Below are 24,372 nucleotides of genomic sequence, written 5' to 3'. Positions count from 1 at the left end.
CTCCCTATCGAGTTGTACAAGTTGCGACCGGATACGCTGGCACCCCACCTCCGGGCTATGTTCCTGGCGGCACACTCGGTGGGCTCCCTCCCGCCGGACCAGCGTCTGGCTACAATCGTGGTCATCCACAAGGAAGGGAGACCTCGGGACCGGGTTACATCCTATCGGCCCATTTCGCTACTGAATGCGGAGCCCAAGATTCTCGCTAAGGTACTGGCCAATCGGATGGTCGGCGTGGTGGGCGATTTGGTTCATCAGGACCAGTCTGGCTTTATTCCCCATCGCAACACAGCCCTTAATCTGCGTCGTTTGCACGGGGTGCTCGCACGTGCCCCGTTCATACGGGAGCCGGCCATTTTGGCGTCATTAGACGCCACCATGGCGTTTGACACGCTTGAATGGCCATATATCTGGGCGATGCTTGCGAAGTTTGGATTTGGCCCAGGGTTCATCAGTTGGGTCAAATTGCTGTATTCGGGCCCATTGGCGCAGGTGGTGGTGAACGGAAGAGTATCGGCTCCGTTTGAGCTGGGCCGGGGCACACGACAGGGCTGCCCCTTATCGCCGCTCCTCTTTGCACTTGCCTTGGAGCCCCTGGCGGAGTGGCTGCGGTGGGAGCCTTCCATCCGTGGTCTCCGCTGGACCCCTGAGTATGAGGACCGCGTATCCCTCTACGCCGATGACATCCTCTTGTACCTAGCTTCCCCACGTAAATCACTCATAGTACTGGTTGATGTTCTGCATTCATTCGGTCGTAACTCCGGTCTGGTCATCAACTGGGCTAAATCGTGTGTGTATGTTCTCTCTGGGGAGGCTCCTATCCTCCCGCGGGGCTGTCCGATCCAGGTCGCCCCGCAGGGATTTAGGTACCTGGGTGTCTTCATTACTCTGGACCCGGAGGCTCGGTATGATCGGAACTTGCTTCCCCCCCTCCAGCGTCTGAAAGAGGATGTCGCGCGCTGGCGGCGTTTGCCGCTTTCGCCGCTCGGCCGGGCGGCATTGTTTAAAATGATGTCGTTGCCGCGTTTCCTATACGCGTTGCAGAACACTATGGACCTCGTCCCAGCGCGCTACTTCCGCGAAGTGGAGAGTTTGCAGCGCCGCCTGTTCTGGGACGGGAGGCCACGTATTGCCCTGGCTAAGCTGACGCTTCCCTGGTATGACGGGGGGATTGCCCTCCCGGATATAAAACGGTATTATTGGGCCTCCCAGCTAGCTGCGATTAACCAGGGCCTATATGGGCCCGCCTTAAACCCGGCGTTTGAAATGGATAGGATGCTACTTCCAGGTGGTGACCATAATCGAGCGCTCTACTCTAGCGCGCCCGACGCTCGCCTAACGGGCCCCACGCGTGTCATGGTGCGAGTGTGGCACGCGGCCAATGCTGCAATGGGGTGGAAGGACCGTTTGACCCGGGCGTCACCACTATACGCATCTGAGCGGTTGGGCTCCTTGTGGACCTCGAAGGGCTTTGAGAAGTGGGATTTAATAGGCATCAGCAAAGTGGGGGATCTCTGGACGAGGGGAGGATTTAAAACGTTCGAGATGCTGCAGACGGAATTTCAGTTGCAGGGCAGCGAGTACTTTCGGTACTTGCAGGTCCGGCATGCGCTGGGCTCCGTCTTTCCGGACGTTGCCTCCATCCCGGAGTGTTCCCCCCTGGAGGATAGAGTGCTGGATGGCCACGTCCCTGACAGCACGATCTCACTGATCTACAAAAAACTGATCAACGACCGCTCAGACTTGTTGACAGCCCTGCGTGAGGCTTGGGTAGCCGACGGGCTGGAGCTGGACGACGAGGACTGGATCTCCGCGGTGGCCTCCCCGAAAGAGGTGGCCATACCGGCTCGCCTTCGTTTCGTCCAGCTCAAGATACTCCACAGGGTCTACATGACGGGGCCAAAGCTCCTGCGTATGGGCTATGCTGAGGACGGTTTGTGTAAGCGTGGGTGTGGTGCACTGGGGACTTTTCTGCATATCTTGTGGGAGTGCCCGGAGGTGGAGGGGTTCTGGCGTGGTGTGCATGAGGTGCTGCGAGTGGTCACGCATGTGGCGCTGTTGCCCGAAGCGAGGAGATGCCTGTTGAATGTGTGGGAGCCTACCGATTACTCGGTGCCGCAGACGTGGTGGGTGACTCTGGGGTATATGGTTGCCAAGCGTGATATTGCCCGGCTGTGGGGATCCCAGAGGCCCCCGACTGTCTCGGCCTGGAAGGAACATATGGATTGGTGCATGTTTCGGGAAAAGGTGGTGTATGTGGCGAGAGGTAAGCCTGCGACATGGGTGAAAGTGTGGGGCCCCTGGAACGCCTACCGCGGGGGAATCTGTGCTCCACCGTTATTGCCCGATCCGTCGCCGGCCCCGTCCCCTTAGCCAACTCATTCCCCCGTTACCTGGGCATTGGGTGTACCCAGCCCTAGTTCTGATCTCTCCCCCCCCTCTTGAGATTCCTATGGATGGCTAGGATCCCCCCTCTAGGGGAGCACGTGTTGCTATTCCGATTGAGGATTGCCTTGTGGGTTTGTTTGTATTTGTTGTTCTTTAAGTTTAAAATGGAACCATATAGTGGGGTCTGGATAGTGTGGCTCGCAACGATGTTACCTCCTGTGCATGCTCGGCCGCAGCACCATGTGTTTTATAAATGTATATCGTATGCTCCTTTTATTGCTAGCGGCCGGCCGGAAGGTTGTAGGCCCATATTTGTATATTTTTTTTAGACTTGTAATAAACGGTTTCAAAAAAAAAAAAAAATGGACCATTGTAACTTTATGTATGTCAATATTCAATAAAGATTGCTCAACAACCTGCCAATTATTCAGAATGCGGCTGCCCGCCTTCTGTTAGGGATCCCAAAGTTTCAACACAAATCTCATGCATTACCCAAACTACACTGGCTACCAGTAAAAAAGCGGATCATCTTTAAAGCACTGTGGGGCATATTATCAAGGGCCATATCTCTGCTTTTTTGGCTTTAAAAGCCAAAAAAGCGGAGATAATATTATCACCCTATTAACAAGGCGGCGCTAACATGCATAAGCGCATGTTAGCAGCCGTTTTCCCCACGCCTCGCCTTGCATCGCTAATGAGATGCAAAGTAGGCGTTCCTTTACAAAACAACATGAAAAAGGATCGCTAACTGTACTTCGCGGTATTAACAAGCCGGCCCAGGACACCCATAGCAATATTAAAAGCCGCGCTAACCGCGGTTATCGCCGGAAGCTAACATCTGCTAAATTTCTGACTTAGCTATATATATAAAGGGAGGTGGATCATCAGGCTAAGTCCACCATGGCATATCAACAAGGAATTCCCTATCGCTGCAGTGTTATCGCTGGATTTCCAGCGATATACCGGCATTTTGCCGCTATCACTGGATTAATTATCGCCTCGGAGTATAGCGTTGTTAATAACGCGCTAACCGGGCGATAACATCCAGCGATAGCCGGCGATAAATGGAAACGTGCTATGCGCGCTTTGTGATATTCATCGCCATCTGTTGATAATATGCCCCTGTGTATTGTGCACATGGCCCTTCATGACTGCGGCCCTAAATATCTAAAAAAAAATAGGTTCCAGCGGTATGCTCCCACAAGAACACTGTGGGCCATAATAGCAAGCAAATGTGATAAATATCGCAAAACGCGCTTAGCGCATTTTATTTTATCGCCATCTATCGCTGGATCACATCGCACTCCTAGCAGCGTATTATCAACACTTTGCTAAGATGCGATGTGAAATTAGCGGGAGAAATCCTGCGATAATGCGAGTGCGATACTGAAAAGCTTGCTAATAGGCAAGCGTGGACTCAACATAATAATCCACCTCCCATGTTAAAGGTGGTTAAGTGAACAATTTTACAGGCGTTAAATAGTTGCGATGAACGGTGCATAGCACACCTTTATTCATCGCTTCGCGGGTATGGCTCCGCATTGATAATAGAGCGATGGTGTGTTAGCGGCATTATTCATTACATTCTAGTGGGGAACGCCTACTTTGCATGTCATTAGCGATAAATATCGCTGACATGCAAAGAGGCAAAAAACAGGCGCTATTGTCAAAACTGTCGCTAACAGCTGTTAGCGACAGCTTGCTGATAGGGCGATAAAAATATCGCCGCTTTAGCGGCAAAAAGTGCCGCTAAAGCGGCGATATTGTCCTTGATGATATGCCCCTTCATTCTACCAATTCATTCAACTTAGTGGTACCAAAAATCAAAAAAGCAACCTGGAGAGGAAGAAGTGTTATCTTCTCCACTGCAAAACTATAGAATGGGCTACCTATGCACCTGAAAAAATACCTTGTCCATCTTTCAGAAATCCCTAAAACTTGGCTGTTTTCAAATACGTAGTTCAGGTGATATTCCAGTTAGCTCCACTAGGTTTTCGTTGACCGCAGCCTAATGCCCTCTCTGTTTTACCATAGCTAAAACGCCTATAGGCATATGCACGCTCTATACGTTTTCTTTCATTCTTTCATTCATTACAAACCTTGCAAGACCATACAACCAAGCACAGAGGAAATTCCACTTTCTACCAACTATTGTTTATTAAGTTGCACTGATTAATACTCCAAAATGTAGAATAGGGAGGAAGAAAACCTCATATTAATGCGCCCAAATAAATAACTCTGCAGATTAATGTACGAGACATTCTGCCTTGTATTATTAAGCAAGGAGGATTAACAATCAGAGATAGCTTTGTCATGCTTAATAATTTACAGTTTTTTGCATAGTAGGTGAATTAATGAGCAAGGATCATTTTGTCTGAAAAAATAGCCAGCCATATTATCATCCGAAAAATAAATTTGCTCCCAATTTATTTTTCTGGGGCACAATGATCACCATACTGGCAGTTTAATGTAATTGAGGGATGAATAACTGCAAATGTTGCTATCAATGCATGTAAAAAATAAATAAAAAAGGTTTACAATTATTTTTTTTTTTTGAGGGTCGCAATATTGCTTGCATGTTATCGATTTGCGATGTAAGTTGTTTTCATTTCTGTACTGGCCAGTCTAACTCAGACAGTGATGCATTAACCTCATTTATACTCAGATTTCCGCACGTGGGTGAGTCACATTTCTGGTTGCACAGGCATGAGCTTGAGTGATGCCCGGTTCGGGTCTTGAACCAGTCAGAAATGATCTCCCATCTTTCTATAGGGTACTCGCTGAAGCTGATGCGGTATCACACAGAGGTGTTGTATGCCGCAGGAGCACCGCGCTACGACTACAAGGGGAAGGTGACTGTGTTTGCGGTGAACACAACCAGTCAGGAATGGACCATAAAACAGGACATTTTGGGAACACAGGTGAGTGGGGTGTGAAAGATAAAACTTTAAGAGCAAATCTGATAGGATCTAATAACTTGTACACTGTGATCCACACATTGGGCAGGGTGGAAAGCCTGGCATTTACAGCTCTGAACTGGAAAATGCAACATCCATAATAAAACCACTAGAAGACCAAGCCAACCGTCTTCCCTCCTGAATAAGACCTCCCAAGCATCAGCTGTTTCTCTGAGAACCATAGCAACCTTCACCTATCTGTCAGAGGAGCATGCCACCCTATTACCTCTCCCACAGCACCATGCAGCCTTCATCTCTCTTAAGAGGACCAAAATGACCTTGTCTACACACATGACCCCTGCCATTGATCCCCTAACTCTAGAGACCCATGCAGTATGAATTCCTTGAAGATGAATCTGTCAACTTCCATCTGTCTCCAGAGGGAAACATAATTTACCCCGCAGTCACAACATTGAACTTCATTTAAAATGCAGTCACTACCCCTAATGTGACTTTGTCACACTATGTCTATATATAATTTTTTTTTGTAGTATATGTTCATGTATTTTGTATATAATGTGTTGTGATATGTAAATATATATATTGTTTTTGTTCACTTTATGTCACAAACCATAATGTCATTGTAGAAGAGTCGTTCTGTGTGTGTGGATATACATGTATTTAATTGTTTGCACTAATCTTTCTAAAACATTTAATATAAACATCATGAAATAGAATACATGAGTTTTTCGTTTGGATATGTTAAGATTTATTTTTTCCTTTATTTATTGTTCTCAACTTTTTAGAGAGATAGAATTGGACGAATATTCTTTGTTCCAAGTTAAGGAGTGGCAGAACCACTGTTCTCGTAAAGTACTTAATCCCCAGTTTCTGCACTATACTGGGCTACCCCATTGTTTCATAATGAGCGAGCGTCAGGCCAGCCTGCTCACGGCAATCCAAGCACTTCTCTCATGCAAGCATGAGAGCAGCGTCTGGATTGGGTGGGGAGCCTGTGCTGAGGTTCACGGACTGCCGGGACGTCGGAGTAGGAGCGGCGAGGCAGTGTTAGTGCAGGTACATTTTTTTAATGAATTTATTTGCATTCCCCAAACCCTGTCCCATCCCAGCTGCCCCTCCACTTTAGATTGGTGGTGGCCGCCACTGCATAGAGTAAGGATCTGGTTAGCCAAAGGCACTTCCTACCTTTTTCATGTGACCGAGGACTAACCAGACATGAATATGACAGTGCCCCGCTTTTAGTGTCTTTCAATGGTTAATTTGTAAACAAATAAGTGCTGGGGCTCTCCTCAAGAGGCAGCTTGCACCAGCCCATTTCTCCTGTAGTGCCGCCTAAAACAGTCAACCACATGCAAGGAAGTGGGAGAGGATGTGGCGTAATGGCCAGAGCTAGTGACCTCGGAGCTGGGATTGCAGGTTCGAACCTCAGCATCGGCTCAGCATCCTGTGATTCAGGGCAAATCACTTAATCTTTCCGTGCCTACCAAAAATGAGTATGCCCTTAACTGGTGCTCATGAAACTATAACACTGATGTTGATGATTAAGTCCTGAGCACCGGAAACCACCAGCTCAAATTAAGCACTGGTGTCTTTCATGATCCTGGCACCCACTGGTCACAGCAAGAAGAAGAGAATGGGTCACTGCAGAGGGAAGGCTGTAGTAGCCCAGTTGTGAGAAGTTGGCCTGGCATATGCCGTCTCCTAGTTATAGGGGACACCTTGCACCAGTCCAATTCGACTCTTATTGATGATAGATTTAAGACAACCTTTAAAGAAAGCTATCCTAGTGGTAGCTGTGGAGAGCAGCCTTCAGGCTAAGTCTTGAAGGAGTGTTAAGCTTATTGTTTTACCATAGATAACCTCTTGAATGACCAAATGAAAGAGTAGCCCACACAGGTATATATATATAAAATATATGTATTTATTCTAGACAGAATCCCACAAGTCTCTTTATGAGGCTGAGGCAAAGTTACAATTCAAACAAGCATTGATAGATACAATAAATAGCACTGGAACCATAGGGCCCCAGGGGGGGACCAAACCATATATTAAAAAAGTGGTATAAGAACCACGACAATTCTACAGACAATGCATAGGGCATTTAGGATCGCTGGCCCCTTAAGAATCCACCCCAGGTTATGAGGAAGGGGACCCACGGGAGGCGCGTGCAGTGGAAATAGCTGCTATCGGGATCTCTATTAATGCCTATGGAGAATGTCGCGGTTTGATTTAAACAGATTAAAGTCACTTCTAGCAGGAGTTCAAAGTTAAAAACTTAGAGTTAAGCTTTTGAGGAGCCCACTACCACAAGAGTACCGAGGTACCACTGTTACCTGCCCCAGGGAAGCCGGGTGCATAGGTCGTTTTCGATGTCGGGTCGCGGGCTGATTTTCAATGGGAAAATGTACAAAACTGCTGCTAGCCAAAAGCGTCGATGATGCCGTGAAGATTGAAGTTGTAGATCTTGTAGAGAAGAACCTGAAAGCAGAGGGGACAGAGTCTGGGTCACGGCACAGTGACCAGGGAGCTCAAAGGAAAGAGCCCTTCAATGTTGGGTGCTTCAAGTGGATGGAGGTGTAGCTTGGATCTGCAGCCATGGGCTCTGGGAGGCTTCCAGGAAGGCCAGCTTCTGGAGAGCAACTGTGCCACATTGGATGAGGGTCGCTGCGGTGTTAGTGTCCGGATTAGATCCACTAAGCCTTGGCAACCGCAACCCACGCAAGATGAACAAATCAGCTACTGGTGCAGACCCACGAGGTCTGTGAGAGGTCTTCTTTGGAGAGACTGTAGAGCAGGCCTCGAGCAACCAGGGGAACTCTTAAATGTCGAGATTGTCCTCCACTAGGTCCCACAAGTTGAGAGACAAGGGACCATGGAAGGCAGCAAAATGGAGTGCGTAAAAGGGAGCCAACGGGCCACCGGAGGGGGCTAGGGTACTGATCTTTCGCACAATTGCTACTTGGTGGTTGGCTCAAAAATGGGCCAAAGCACAACTTCCCCACTAATCAGAGTCGTGTGCAATGCAAGAGGTGGCCTGTGTCCTGGGGTATTGGGAATCTCAGCACCCACGCGGTCCACGGTGCTCAGGCTTGCTGTGCACACTCACTGGCCTCTGGGATGCTAAGGAAACCCACCTCAAGGTTGCTGGGAGTCGACGAAGTCCGTAGGAGCAGCAAAGTTCCAACCGGGTCACTTGCAGTGTTTTAGGTGCCTGCCAAGCAGGGGGGTAACTTCTTTACCCCAAGGGAGATTTCTTCAGTTAGCTGGGCAGCAGCTCGTTGAAGGACAAGTCTGTGAAGTCCAAGATTAATCTGAGGCTCTGGGGCCACGTTATTCACCTTTATCCCCAAGATTAGGGGAGTGTCCAGAGTAGTGTCCACCAATGAGAGGTGAGGCGGGAAAGGGTGGCTACACCCTCTCCCCTTTGTGTGTTTCCCGCCTGGGCGATGGGCAGGATGCCCCTGAACCGGTTCCAGGCGGTGTATGCAGAATGTAGGCGCTGTAGTTGCCTACGTGCAACTCTGAAAGGCAACATATGGTGCACCCACCCTGTTCCAATCCACATATCCTGTCTGGGGAGTTGCTAGCACCTCTCTGCCACAGGAGCCCTATTGTCCAGCTGGCGAGGCTGGGATTTTCCCCAGCAACAGCCATCCAGAGTCGTGTGGGTGGCGGGTAGTAGCCATTTTGTACTACGTGTGCACTTTTAAATTGGTGTCTAAATTCTGCCGCTTTTCCCATATCGCCCCTCTAGCAGGGGGGAATCGTGCCCTCATGCCCATGGCTGGACTGGGGGTAGGATTCCTACATGTTTGACACCAAACACGATATGGTTCTGTGTAGCCATTCTCAAGTTATCACGCTATCGCGATAGACTTGTAATGCGGCTAAGAGTATATGGTATGGCTACACTACAAACAACCCAGCAATGATTTTACGAAGGTTGCAGAGAGGCCCTACTCAGGAAGGGGTCCCCCCTCACACATACCTCAGCACCCTGCCTTGTAGGATTAGCAAGGCCTGCTATAGGGGTGACCTATGAGAGTATATGTGTTGTAATGGGTGGGATATAGGGTACCTATATCCCTGTAAGGGGTGCTAGCACCACCTTACCCAGACTACAGTAGTGGTCTGGTGGTGTCAGTTTGTATGGCTGTCCCAGGGTGGCACAATAAATGCTGCAGCCCTGGTAGGCCTACTGAGGGACCCATGCCCTGGGTACCGAGGGTACCATCTACAAGGGACTGTCAGGGCATCCTCAGCATCCAATTGGGTTTGTACCTAGGGTACTCACATCAGTTTTAAGCAGAAAGCAGATAGGCTGGGGTCCTGGATAGCCGGATCCCAGCCAGACTAGTCAAAAACCACTCAAATACCAGGCAAAAAGTTGGGGGCAACCATTAGTCGGATTCCACCTTCCTACACCAGTTCAGTGAGGAAGGCTATAAAATCCCCTTATGTGTGTTAGTGTAATAGAAAGTCAACGATTTACTTTGGAACTTTGCAACTTCTCAAATGCAGGGGCCACCATTTTGTAAGCATGTCTTCGGCATGTGAATGCGATTCTGGATTTCCACTTTTTTTTGTAGTTTGGTCCTGCAAAAATAGGCCTGATGTTATAGCTTTATAATACATGGGATTCTGCAACCACTGTATAAAGATCAGGTTCTAATTTCTTTATAGTCGGTGATTTGTGAAGCACCTAGTCGCCGATTATAAAGAAAAGATGTCAGAACTCAACTGTAATGACTGATTACAGTTGAGTTCCGACTTCACAATGCCTCCTGCAAGAGCCAGCAGCCCTGGAGCAAGGCATGTCGGGTCACAGAGCATAATTAATGCAGCTATTTAAAGAATGTAACAAAACATTGTTTGTATTTCTTTTGCTCAAGCCGAAAGGAGAAATCTATGGTAAAATGTTTATATTTTACACTCCTTAGGTAAACTAACTTTTATTAAACTGACTCTAATATCTTTTTGCAATAAATATTTTAAAACTTTTTTGATGTGTTTAATTTTGCACTACAGATTCTATATTTATTCTTCATATTTGCAAACAGGTTCTCTCTTTCATATGAGAAAGCAACGCACTAAGGGGCACATCAGCAACAACCGGCGATAATTATCGCTAAGCACACTTAGCGCTAGGATAATTATCGCCGGCTAACGTGGATTTTTATCGCTGAGATAGCGTACTATTAGCAACGCTTATCTCAAAAGCGATAATAATCCTAGCACTAACTGCCAAACGTGAGATTATCGCTGGAAACCCAGCGATAATCTCACAAAGTTTGGCGTTAGCTTGATGATAGGGCCTCACATACTTAGCCATGATATCCACCCTCCATAGGATATCATGGCTAAGTCAGTCCTGAAGCAGGCTAAGGAAAGTAGCGATAACAGGGGTTATCGCTACTTTTCTTGCCGCTATGCTTCATAGCGTGGGGCTTGATGATAGGAGAAATATCACTTAGCGACATTTCTCCAGTCATGTCAGGTCAGGAACGCCCACTTTGCATCTCATTAGAGATGCAAAGCTGGGCATTAAGAATCTGGGCGCTAATGCAAGGTTTCACACGATAGCGTGACCTTGCTAATTAGGCGATAAAATTATCGCCGCTTTTCGCCCAAAAATGGACACAAAAGCAGCGATAATTTTATATCGCCTCATTGCTGATATGCCCCCAAGAATGTAGGTGGTTTGTGGGAAAGGTGGTGGCATGTCCATGTGTTTTATGGGATAATGTACTTCCTGCCCTACATGATAAGGATATTGCAAGTCACCTCGGATTTCCATACCCTTTTAAAGGAACTCGTCCTACGAACTTGTTCCTTTATATGTTCAAGGAACTCCTCAGTGACTTGCAATATCCTTATGAGCTAATGCAGGGGATACTTTATTCCATATATTTTCTGTGCCAGGAACAGAGGCTATTGGACCAAATGTATAGGTATTCCATCATTGTTGCCTTGAAGAGGCAGAACAGTACTCTTGTACACGTAGTAAGTTACTGCACAGCTGTTCGATCATGTGTAGTAAATATCCATGCTCTGTAGCATGTTTTAGATTTATAGCCACAAGTAACCTTTCCTGTGTCTATATATCTGTCATACATACCCGAGAGAGCACAGCAGAAACATGTCAATGTGAGTGTTTCTGCTTCCCTCTCATTTACATATTAGATTTAATTACCTACATGCTGTAAAGTGTTAAATGTTATTATTTGCCCCATCTGTCATTCTGCTCCCTTGCATTCAACGTAGGCCTATTATTGCCAGAGAGGCAATTCATGGAGGGTAGTGCCCTCTGCAGACAGTGCTAACCATTTTTAACACAGTGGTTTGAAAATAATAGCACTTTATAACATATGATGTGCTTCAACTCATTGGTGTTTCTGTTCTGCTTTTCAAAATGAAATCTTCATTTCTTTCTCCTTCATATTGCTCTGTGTTCATCATTTGATGAGGTCATTTATTAAGGGGTCAGATGAACATCTGCATCCTGGGTCTCTTCTTTATCAGCATTAGTAAATGTTTGGCAGCACTTAAGCTAATGGCACCAACAATAGAAAACATGTTATTTACTAATGGCAGTAACAAATGCTGCATGTAAGGGCTCGACAGTCAAAGCGTGGGGATACTGTCAGATAGGATTATTGGGGCATATTTACAAGGAAATGGCGGAGCATGGTGTTAAGCACAAAATGCCATTCCAAAAATGCAGGAATGAGCCATATTTACAAAGATACGCCGCACGCCTGCATTTTCCCTAGCGCTCGTGCTAAATTAAACTGCCTGGCGCGAACGCAGGAACCCTTTCACCATAGTGCAAGGGTGACTGGGTTGAGGGAATGATTGTTTATGTGCAGGAAGGTGTCCCTTCCTGCACATAAACAATCCAGAATGGTGATTTGTAACTCCCATGTGTGCTGCATTGTGCATCACCTATAGAAGTGGCAAATCGTCATTTTTTCGTGATTGTTTATGTATGTACAGGAAAGGACACCTTCCTGCACATAAACAATCATTCATGGCGTTTTGCTGTTTCTATGTGTGCTGCACACATAGAAACAGCAAAAACGCGGTGAAATAAAGCATTTCTCCTCGATTTACCCTATTAAGACCAAGCGTTCCCTGGTCTTAATTTTGACGCTGCCTCCTATTTACGCCACACTTGTGAATAAGAGGCAGTGTCAAAATCAATGGGTGTTGCGGTGGAACACCCGCCACAACACCCATTGCACACCCTTTTCACGCTAAGTGCTGCGTGAAAGGGTGCTTTATTTACAAGGTAGCATGGCTTTTCCTCCCCCACCATTCTGTGCACTGGCTGAGAATCCATCCCTAACCTGCCTCATAGTCAGTTGGGAGCCACCTGGCAAGCCATGGGGAGATTGGGAGCCCCCTGGCAGGTCATGGGAAGGGTTTACAATTTTAAATGGTCTCCTGCGATGCAGCGTATTCACGCAGGAGCGGGAGACCTGCTCTACTCACAGGAGCTATCTTAAAGCTCACCTTGTGATAATGGGTGAGCGCGTGAAGAGTGCTGGAATCGTGTGTCACTGGGCATTGTATGAGTCGCAAAGTCTGAACATTTAAAAACCTACTCTTGTTTGTCCGGCTTCCTCTCACAGATTGGATCCTATTTTGGGTCTGAGCTGTGCGCAGTGGACTTGGACGGTGACCAGGAGACAGACGTCCTGCTAATTGCAGCTCCGCTATACCATGAGGACCGGCGTGGCGGGCGGGTCCACGTTTGTCCCTTGACACAGGTGAGTGGGTCCAGGGCAAGATGTTCTACTGGGAGGAGACACTGGTGCACAACATAACTGACTACATTTCACAAGAGCTTCAGAAAGCACCACAATTTATCTTGGTGATTTCATCTTTAATGAATGCTTTATCACCCTGCTGGGTAAACAGAATTAAAAAGTGTGTTTTTTGATATTAGATAATTGGTCCACGGCCAATGTACCTGCCATGTTTTGGCCATGACAGACTTGTTCACACAGAAAATATCTGGTCAAAACAGTGTCTACCTAGGATCTAGCATGATTTTTGTTTTTCTTTACACAAGGTATTCCTTTTTTTGTGTGAAATTTTCACTTTTCATGTAATTTCTCATAATGTTTTGAAATTTTGAAGAAAAAAAGTTTTACTATTTTTCATAACTTTACTTAAGGTTTTCAAATTCAATAATGATTCGAAGGCCTTGTTAAATGAATCTGCATTCTTTGTTCATTAGCAAGATAAAAAGCCACTTTGGGGTGTAATAAACAGAGACAAAGGGGTTCAGGGACGTCTAGTCTCATGGGACCATACACCTAAACTGGTGATACCATGATTCCAGAGATATAGGAGCGCTCTGAGGAAGAGAGTATCACGGGAGAGTTCATATTTCCCCCTAAAGTATTATCTGCAAGCCTGCAACTCAGACTTAGACCGATGTTAGGGGCATATTATCAAGACGACATTAAAATTATCGCCGGTTTAGCGGCAGAAAATTAAAGCGGCAATAATGGGCTTGATAATATGCCCTAGAGTATTCCCATAGAGGCCCTGGTTCACACCAGAACATGGACTTCTATTGGAATTCACAAGGGCATATTATCAAGCCCATTATCACCGCTTTAGCGGCAGTTTTCTGCCGCTAAACCAGCGATAATTTTTAACGCCGTCCTTGATAATATGCCCCTTAGTTATTTATCAGAACAGAAGTCTAGCTTTTTCTAAAGCTGACACAAGATTCCTGTCTCCTAAAGGCAGCCGCCTTGTTCTGAATCTGACAGAGCCCTCTTTGTGAAGTCACCAATCTCTTCCTAACCATATTAGACTGCAGCAGCCCTGCCTAGTACAGAAACTGGCCGTGCTTTGAAGTGTCCATAAAGCAATATTCCTGGATCAGGACTGTCTCTCTCCTCATAGCGCTACATAAATGTCCCTTAGGGTTTCTTACTTTATTCTTCGTTTATCCAATTTTATCAAAAATATCTTTAATCAACTCGTAATGAAAATAAAGCAGGCAGTTTTCATTTGTTATTCTCTGTTTATCTTGTTTATTTTAAATTGTGGTGTTCTTCATCAGATGCATGAAAACACATTAATGATTCCCAGTTCATTTTAGTATCCTTTAAATTCCCCAATACATTTCAGAGAAAAAGCAATACAATTTATAATCCTTAAACACTGATATACATCTAGTAATCAACAGAATCATAATTGCAGCAGAATCATAGCGCCTGGATACCGTCACAAGTGATTAGTCGCACTCTACAAATCCCGAATGATTGATTGATTGAACAAAACATTAATGTTATCATCAGGGATAAATTCATTTGAAACCATAACAAAGGTTTCTTTCTTTTACAATGTATGTGGTGTGTATTAACTCATGTTTTTACATATCAAATGTATGAGATTAGTTGTACAGAGAATTATGAAACGCCTCATAAATGTAACTTCTTCTAAATACACACATTACTTCAATGGTTCCAGAAGATTAAACATGTACCAGTCACTGAATAATGCTTCAATTAATACAATAGGTTTATCACAATTGCTCGGTGTATCCCCGGGCGTGGATGATTAACATTAAAAAATTGAATAACTGGGTGGAAGGCTCCATGTTACTATGTAGGCTTTAAAGATGAGGAACATTGATCTGATTTGTCAAAAACTCATAGAAGGTTATCGCTCAGTCGCATCTCGCTCCCTGCGTTTTGAGTAAAACGTTCATTAGAAAATCAAAGATTTGGGGAGTCTCATCCCACTTAGCGTCTTGAACACACGGCAAAATTAAAAGGTTTACTGGGTAGAGTGACTGAGTCCCGTGCCTCTCGTCGTTTTGTACAAAAGTAGAGCGACCATGTTTTGATTTCATGTGAGCGGATGGATGCATGAAAATCAAAATAGGACTGACTCGTGCTGAGGCTTTGATCGCCATGTTTGACACAAAATTTTACTCTTTTGGGTGGGTGAGATTGAAAAATTTCCCAGTTAATGTGAAGGAAAATTTCAATTCTATTAAGGACACAGAGGTGGACATTATGCTTTGACTTCTTCAGTTTCTCCCAGAAGCAAATAAAAAAACTACATATCCCATGTCAACAATGTAAAACCATAACATGTGAGCTGTTTAACCAATTATAATGATCACAACTGTATCTCTTCAACCAATCATAATGTCAACAACAGTATATATCAGGGACTTATCCTCTGCTAGTTCTCTTTCTGTGTGCGAGAGGTAGCTGTAGAATCTAGTCACTGGGTTGATGAACCTCATTGCTTCTCTTCATTAGCTGAAAGAACAGAAAATAATTAACCTACCATCCATATATGATATGGATGAGATAAAGAACATTTATGATAAAATCGGAACACTTAAGACTTAAGAATAGTCAAGCTTATAAGAACTGGTACTTATGAAAAAAAACTTATGGTGACGCCGGTCGTAATCTGCTTCCTTTACGGGAGGGTTTCATAATGAAAGGGTAGGATAATCTTCACCTCCGTGTCCTTAATAGAATTGAAATTTTCCTTCACGATAGCTTGTAGATCTTCTTTGGCCAATAGATGGATTTTCCCACCAGGTCCTTGTAAGATGTCTTGTAAGTTGGAAGAACTACAGGCAGTCCATCCTGTGCTTCGGCAGAAGATCTGACTTAGAGTTGTTGATAACGAAACCCAAGTTAAATGGACTGCCATCTGGCCTTGATGCATGAGTGTGTCCCTGTCCTGGGCCATGAGAATCATGTCGTCCAAGTAAATTATAAACCTGCAGTCCCGTGGTCGCAGTCAGGCTACCACTGGCCTGAGGAGCTTCGAAAAGCACCACAGGCCGGGTGACAAACCAAAGGGAAGGACCTTAAACTCCCATATTTGCGATCTCCAAAGGAATTCAACAAACATTCGATGGGTGGATAGATGGGAATCGCCAGATAAGCATGTTTCAAGTCTAGGCTGACCAGACAGTTCTGTTGTCTGAGGGGATCCCTCAGAAGATTGATGCCCTCCATTTGAAGTGACGGTATACTAACCAATCATTGATTTCTCGCAGATTGATCGCTGGCTACACACCTTAGTCCTTCTTGTTTACAATGAAAATTTGACTCAAAAATTCCCTTGGAAGGAGAAATGCTGTTTCTATGGCCCCTTTGGCTTTTATATTGTGAATCTCCAACTCTTTGAGGGTGGACACCTCCTCAAAAAAGGAAAGGGGCAGCCGTCTGTAGGGCTGTATCGGGGTAAACCAGAATTCTATGTGAAACCCTTGTACTGTCTGAAGGACCCATGCATCTGAGGAAATCTCCTCCCACTTGTTTAGACATTGTGCTGATCTGTCCCCATTCTTACTATGGAAGAAAATCTCGTTCTCACCTGAGGTGTTATTGTTTCCTCTGCCACCACCTCTGGAGGCGGCCCTGGCCGATCTGTTCTTAGAGGGGAAAAAGGGGGTATCACTCCTCTAGTCGTTCCAATCGGAACGTCTGGGGCCTTGGTTCCTTCTGGAACCCTGGTGGAAAAAACAGCTCGTTGAACAGCCCCATCCTTGCCTGACCACTCTAAAAACTCTAAGGTTGAACACCTTTTTAAGTGAGGCCTGTGCCTTACACAAGGTTGTGAAGGACTGGCCAAATCTGCCAAATCTTTGACAAAGGCATCTCCAAATAATTGGCCTTTTGCGTCAGGACCTGCCTCCGTGGAGGCCAGCTCTCTGAGTTTAAGATCCAAGCAAATTAAGAGAGAATGGCTAAGCTCAGTGGATAACACACAATTGGCACTGCCCAAAAGCCCCACTTTCCTCTGGACTGAACCTGGACCCCTTTGGGGCCCTCACCTACACCCAAAAGTTGTGCCTGAGGCATAGCACCTTTAGAACTCTTAAGGTTCTTGGCGGAGGTGCCTTGCAGTTTCTGTAAGGTTAACGCCATTGCGTTATCTACGGACATATGGGACAGCAAGGTTTCTCAGGTCTGCCAATCCAGGGTCAATGGTACCTAACTGCCCCTCCAGCCCCCCCGTACACATGGTCATCTGCCATAGTAAGTTTGAAAAAACCTAGCACTGTGCTCCAAGTAATTACATGGGGTAAAAAAAACTACTGCTAGGGACGTACTGCGCGAAGGACTGTCACTAACGCAGTGCTTGTCCCCGAAATAGTTTTAAATAAGCGCTTTGGCTGATTCAAAATGCCTGACATGACTCATCGAACAAAAGCAATCGAGACCCATACAAGCGCAACCGCTATGAAGCTATTCTTCACACTCCGGGCAGCCACGCTGCTGAAATGAGCAATACCATCCATCCGTGTGTCTTGTTTTCGTCTGTCAGATACCATCTGACAGTGGTGAGTTTTTGGATACCGAGGCGATAGCCTCATTACTCCACATTCACTTTGAGTTCAGGTCAGCGCTGTGATTTTTGGATGCTGTGTTGCTGTTTCAGTTTCACAAGGTTAGCGCTTCGATGGGCCTCGGGTAGCGGTCAAATGGGTTTGTAGAAATGTCTGCAAGTTTCCTGATCAATGGGTTATCTTTTTGATCCAGTCCTTTGTAGAATTACCTGTTGAGTTTGCGGAGATGGTCGTCCAACATCTCAACGCCTAGGTCTCTGTGGAGGTCTGCTGTTCTTGTGAAGAGTGGAGCACCTGCTGCAATCAGTAAGGCCCTGCTCTGTAGTCTCTGCAGGTCTCTCCGATGCTGCGGGCGGCAGCCGCTCCAAACTGGTGAAGCGTACGTCATGGTTGATCGAATTATTGCGGTGATTGCTCGCACCTTGGTCTGCAAGGGCATCGACTTGGTCTTCAGGAGGGGGTATAATGCAGACAGTTTTGTTGCTGCTTTCTGACAGGTCTGCTCTATGTGGTTTCTCCATGTGAGTTTAGAGTCCAGAGTCACCCCCAGGTAGGAGCTGCTGTTTTCCCATTTGATCTCATCCCCATTGAGGAGGATCGCTGGGTGTTTTCTGTTCAGCTTCCTGGTGAATAATGTTGCTGTGGTTTTGCTTGTGTTCAGGGTGATCTGCCAGTCGCTGTACCATTCGGAGTGATGCCTCAAGGTTCTTAGCCACTTCCTTTTCGCTGAAGGATTGGGAGATGACTGCTGCATCATCGGCGTAAAGAGCCAGATCAGTCTTCTTTAGGTCCGTGGGGATGTCGTTTGTGAATATGTTGAAGAGGAATGGTCCTAGGATTGATCCCTTAGGCACTCCAGCAAGGATTGGGCGGGGCGTTGAGCATTCGTCTCGTTCCGCCACGTGAAAGGTCCGTTTTGAGAAGTAGCTAGACAGCAGTTTAATCAGGTAGCTTGGAAACATGAGCTTGATAAATTTGTAAAGCAGTCCCTCATGCCATACTCGGTCGAATGCTTTGGCTACATCCAGAAAGACTACTCCAGTAGACTTGTTGATGTTGAATCCGTGGCTGATGATGTCCACAACTCTGAGGAGTTGGTGATTGGTTGAGTGGTCTTTCCGGAACCCAAACTGTTCTTTGGCGAGGAGGTTTTCGCTTGTCGCAAAGTCCACTCAGCAATACCATTCTAACACCCTTCCCACCTTATACTGCAGTAGCCGCCATCGGGGGAGCACTGAAGGCAGATGGGAGAGAGATTGAAGCCGCGCCCACCACGCTTCCCTCACCAATCAGGAGGCTGCCTGAGGAACAGCTCCACACAGTAAACTGATAAGTTTTAGAAAATGCAAACAAGAATAGGCTTGGTAACGCTATAAGGGCTAATGTGCCCAGACAATAATGACGGCGTCAGATAAAATAAATAAAAAAGAGCAAGCACTTATCCGAGGCTGCCGTGAGCAGCAAAGAAAGATGACCGTTGAAAGAAAGACCGTTGAAAGACTGTTGAAGCAGCAAAGAAAGAGCTGCGTTGCCTGAACAGGATTAGGAAAGATCGATGGCCCAATCCTATTCAGGCAACGCGGTGAGAATCTGGACCTCACTTCCGCCTCAGCTCCGGACCACCACCTCTTCCCGGTCCTTCAAAACTGACCCCAAATTTCTCCTCCTTCAAAGACACTTCCAAATCTAATTCACGCCCTCTCTATTCCCTCAAGGAAGTTCTTTCACTATAGGAAATTCTGTACTCCATGCCTATAGAAGTGCCTTCCGAGTGTGTTCTTGAGTTTTGAGTGACTGCCTCTTAATGCAGTATTATACCTGTACTTGTATCTTGTATGCTTATGTAACATGCACACTTGTCACTTTTTCCACTTGTAACGTATCGTTTGCTACCTCTTCTTGTATCTTGTTTGCTTACTTGCACAATTGTCACTTTTGCCTCATGTAACGTATCGTTTGCTTTTGTAACATGCCCACTTGTAATTTTCTCCTCATGTAATATTACTGTTCCTATTGTGAAGCGCTCTGACACCTTTGTGTAAAGACATAAAATAAATAAAACATTAAAAAAGGACTAGCAGAGGACGAGGCCCCATTATATACTGTTGTGGACATTATGATTGGTCAAAGAGATATAGTTGTGATCATTATGATTAGTTAAACAGCTCAGTTGTTATGTTTTTACATTGACAAATATGTTGTTTTTTGTTTTTCTGCTGGGAGAAAATAAGAAAGTCAAAGCACAATCGAGGCTCCGGTTCCTGACACAGAATTCGTGATAATCAAGATATAGGACAAGCATTTTCGACCGCCATATTAGAGTTTCAATAATTAGGAGTTAATGTAACTGGGTTAAGCATTAAATATGAAGGTGCCATGTTAGAGTGTAAGGCCAGTACAAAAATTGCTATCTTTCCGCAATAAAAATGTTCAAATCTGTTAAGGACACGGAGGCAAGGATTCTCCACTATTTTGATGCCTCTTTCTTTGCCTTTATAATTTATATAACACATTTTTGCCAAACGTTAAACCACCATTAAAATTAGTTTGACCATGTACTAAGTTCGAACAAGCACCAACTTGTCCCAACACTGAACATACCAACTTCCGTTTGGAGCTGGAAAGGACTTCCACGCCCATGTGCCGTGGATCCATCAATAAGGAAGTAATCTCATGGATCATAATCTTCAACCTGCTCCTGCATTGAGAAATTCCATCTTAGCTATGCTTCTGATAGCTTCCTGCAAACGAACAAGGGAAAGCCATAAACCCTGCTCCCTTGAGGTGTGCACTTGAGTAACTTTACAACATACGGTGGGTAGAAACATAACAACCCTATTACATCCATATGTAAACATGTCAGTGTGGGATAATTCTCGCTTCCCTGTCCTTAATAGAATTGAAAATGATTGACTCATAAGCTAGAATTTGTTTAATTCCATGTCAGGATTGAAGGCTCTGATTACTCTTGTTTAAAGCTGTGCTACAACCACTGATGCAACATCCACAATAGGTTTGTAACAGAAATGTTTAAAGTAGATTTTCAGGACCAGTCTGCCGCCCTCATAATGTCTTCCAGTCGGGAACCTATGGCATATGACTTCAGTGCTGTTGCTCCCCTAGCTAAGTGGGCTGCAAATTTTGAGACATCTATACCTGCTTCCGCTAAAGGCCAACTCATCCATCTGTCTGGCGTTGTCACTGCCACAGGTTTATGAGGGTTTTGTAAAGCAATAAGTAATTGACCTCTCGAGTCTTTCCTCAGCTCACTACTACATGCTACCTACTCCTTCGGACAGTGTACCACATACAACTTTGTATTATTCTGGAAGGCTGGATATGAAACTGATCAGGAATTGGACTTTGTACATTTAGAAGTAGCAAAAGAAACTTCTTTAGGAGTGAATACTCTACCTGAAAGGTCCAGAGCATGGACATCTGATACTCTCTAGCAGGAAAGCAAACATAGCAACATTGTGTGTGTAGCTGAGAGTTGCTGACAAGATAAATATCTGTTGTATGTCCATTGTTGCAAAAACCCTGAGAACTACATTTATGTCCCATAAAGCTGAATACCTAGGTTGCGGCGGCTTTGACACCCTAATGCCTCTCATGAGTTTGCATATCAGGGTATGTTCACCAATTGGTTTCCATTCGACCGGAAGGTGCCCTGCATATATTGCTGATGTGAAGTGATTTATCAATCTATAAGCCAACCTAAAAGCTGTCAAGAATGATAAGAAATTAATCACCAGACAGCAGTCTGCTCCACACGATCAGTACTCAGTTTGTTACACCAACCACACAAGTTCCTCCATGGTGAAGCATAGCGTTTATGGGTATTTGCATACCAGGCTTGCTTGATGTAGAAAGCAGCTTGTTGCAAAAAGCCTGGCAAACTCCATCTCTACCTTAAACTTTCCACGCCACTAACATGAGTTCCCTGACATTATCAACGGATGAGGAAGGCCCACTAGGTCCAGCAATAGATTCTGACAAAGTGGGATTTCTTCTGGTCGAAATTATAGAACCACAGGGAACCATGGTTGTGCCTTCCACATCGGAGTCACTACAACGATCTCTGCTGTCTGACATGAGATAGGACTCTGGGGATCATTATGAAAGGGGTAAATGCATATCCCTGGAATTGAGACCCATCCTGGAGAAAAGTGTGGCATCCGTCGTCTGCTCCCTAGGATCCAGGCTCCAACTGAAGAATATTGGTAATTGACAATTGAGCCGGAATGCAAATAGGTCCCCTTTGCAGTGATCCCAGAGCCTGTTAAGGGAATTTAAGATCTTTGGGTGAAACCTCCAGTCGTTATTGTCTAGGAGATAACAAGAATGCCAATCGGCTATTGTATTCTTCTGGTGTGGAAGATATTCCGCTGTGACTGAGATTCGATGTAGAAGGCAAAAATTACAAAAATCCTTGCCTATCTCAATAACCAGGATTTTGTTTCACCCAGTTTGTTGACATATCACACTGCTTATAAGGTGTCCATCTTCAGCAAGATGCAACAGTCTATCTTCAAGGGGAAGTGACTTTTGATGGCAAAAGAACTCACCAGAAGCTCTAGATAATTTATGTGGTGATTTAGCTCTGACTCCGACCATCGACTCCCTGTGGACACTGGGTCACATCTCACTCCCCAGGACCATCTTCTGGCATCCAATTCTGTAATGATCTCTGGGGTGTTCGCCCCATTCTAGGAGTTATCTCTCAAATGAGGGCATATTTACATGTTTAAGAGAGTGATTCCATTAAAATGAGTGGAGAGAAACACATGTTTGAGGCTGATACAGGTTTGTAAAAAGAGTGACCTAGTGGAATTTTATGAGGCAAGTTATCTTTTAGGAGCGTATTTACTATTCAAAAGAGGGCAACATCTTCTAAATTAGGGTAAGTTGACATGTATTAGAGAGTGGCCCAAATAGACTTTAATGACCTGAGCTCCACAAAAATCACTTGAAAGGCCTATTGGAAATGTGTTTTGGTAGTGGTAGAGGGCGCTTTACCTTTCTCTCAGTGTAAAGTCCTGTCTTTGAATACAATCCTATAGCAGCACACAAAAATGATGGACGGAATGCTGAGCATTTCATCCATCATCTTTGTGTGTCTAAATATAATCCTCTCTGGCTTAATTTCTGGTTATGTTCTACTCCCTGATAGACAAAGATCTTGTATATTCTCTGAATAGAAGGCAATTTTATAGTTAATAACAGAAGCAGATGTGTATATAGATCCTCACCAGGTTATCTTTGTTTGGTCTGATGATGAATATGTAAAACCTGCTTTTTTTTTCTTTTCCCTTATGCTTGCTGTTTGATGAGGAATGAGGTGGGCTTACAATGAAGATGAGATTGCATGAGCACACTTCACAGTTGTTCAACTTCTCTTTCAGGACATGGTCTCTTGCCGCTCCTTCCTGCATGGTGAGGTGGGACATCCCTTTGCACGGTTTGGTGCCGCAATAGCTACACTGGCAGACCTGAACGGAGATGGGTTGACCGACATTGCCATTGGGGCTCCTCTGGAGAATGAGAGCAAGGGTGTAGTGTACATATTTCATGGTCGGAAGGGAGGTGTTGATCCCTACTACAGCCAGGTAAGAGGGATGACGGTATAGAGGATGTCAGATTGGGACTGGGGGAAGCAGGTTTGAGAAGCCATGTTGTTCAATTAGAAGATGCAGTGGCACAAATGATTTGTCCTGCTAATCTGTTCTATCGTTTAATGATGGACTGTAGAAAATCTCATCATTGGTTATTGCCTGTGATGAATAGGAGACAGCCGCAACAACGCGGCTGTTTCCACGCAGGGCCTTTACCAAGTAGGCATTGCCACGCATACACTGTTACCATGCATAGCCTTCACCATGCATTTTTTTGTGCAACTTACATGGTGAGGGCATACACTGGTAATGGCACCTGCGTGGTGAAGGCTATCGGCGTCGTTAGAGGTGCAAAGAGATCCTTCCGCTTCCTCTTGACGACCTGTGTGTGCAGTGCCTCACAAGAGTTGCCTCGTCCTGTAAAGGTAAGGGGGATTGTTTTTGGGACTGAGGGGATTATTTTCAAAGGAACTGGGGGCCAGGGGACAGATTTAGGGTTCATGGCAGGGGCTGGGTATTCTTTAAAAGGGCTGGAGGCTAGGAGGGGGTCGCGCAGGGTTCTAGATTTAGGGTGTAGGGAAGGGTAGGGTATGGTATTTTTTACCTGGGAGGGTGTCACGCTGGGGGTCTAGATTTAGGGCTTAGGGAAGGGTCGGGTAATTTTTAACAGGGCAGGGTCATGCTGGGTTCTAGATTTAGGGTTTAGGGAAGAGTCAGTAATTTTTTTTTAAAAGGCGGTGCGGTGGGGTTTGCACAGGGGACTGTTTTTAGAGATTAGGGCAGGGATCTGTTTTTTTTTAAGAGAGACGGGTGGGGGAGGTCCGGGAACTAGCTTAAGGACTGAGGGCAGGGGTTAGGGAAAACTTTTATCAAGCATAGGCCTTTACTATACATGCTTTACAACAAAATACGTTGTAAAAGCATTCTTGGTAAAGGTTATACGTGGTAAAGGCATTCACGTTGTAACGCATGCGTGGTAAAGGCATGCGTTGCAACGGAATGCATTGTTCCATCATACAAGCTGAATGAATATTCTCAAGGTAATGCTGGATCTGTACACCTTGAGTGTTTCAGCTGGACCTCTGGATGACTGACATTT

At 45.4% G+C, this 24,372-nt stretch overlaps 1 protein-coding gene across 2 annotated transcripts in view; it reads left to right on the top strand.

Annotated features, from left to right (window-relative positions):
• ITGAL (integrin subunit alpha L) overlaps positions 1-24,372 on the top strand; it is a 394,734-nt gene that overhangs the window by 259,188 nt on the left and 111,174 nt on the right. For both annotated transcript variants that reach the window (XR_014966715.1, XM_085618461.1), the window contains exons 12-14: positions 5,161-5,309; positions 12,941-13,078; positions 23,064-23,267. Coding sequence is in view for 1 of the 2 variants with exons in the window: in XM_085618461.1 (XP_085474587.1) it covers positions 5,161-5,309; positions 12,941-13,078; positions 23,064-23,267 (491 nt within the window). In the remaining variant the exon portion in view is untranslated. The remainder of the gene's footprint in view (positions 1-5,160; positions 5,310-12,940; positions 13,079-23,063; positions 23,268-24,372) is intronic.

Source organism: Triturus cristatus, chromosome 7 (genome assembly GCF_964204655.1).
Source record: "Triturus cristatus chromosome 7, aTriCri1.1, whole genome shotgun sequence".
Classification (NCBI taxonomy): domain Eukaryota; kingdom Metazoa; phylum Chordata; class Amphibia; order Caudata; family Salamandridae; genus Triturus; species Triturus cristatus.
Note: the sequence above shows the minus strand (reverse complement) of the source record. Positions and strands in the feature narration are given on the sequence as shown.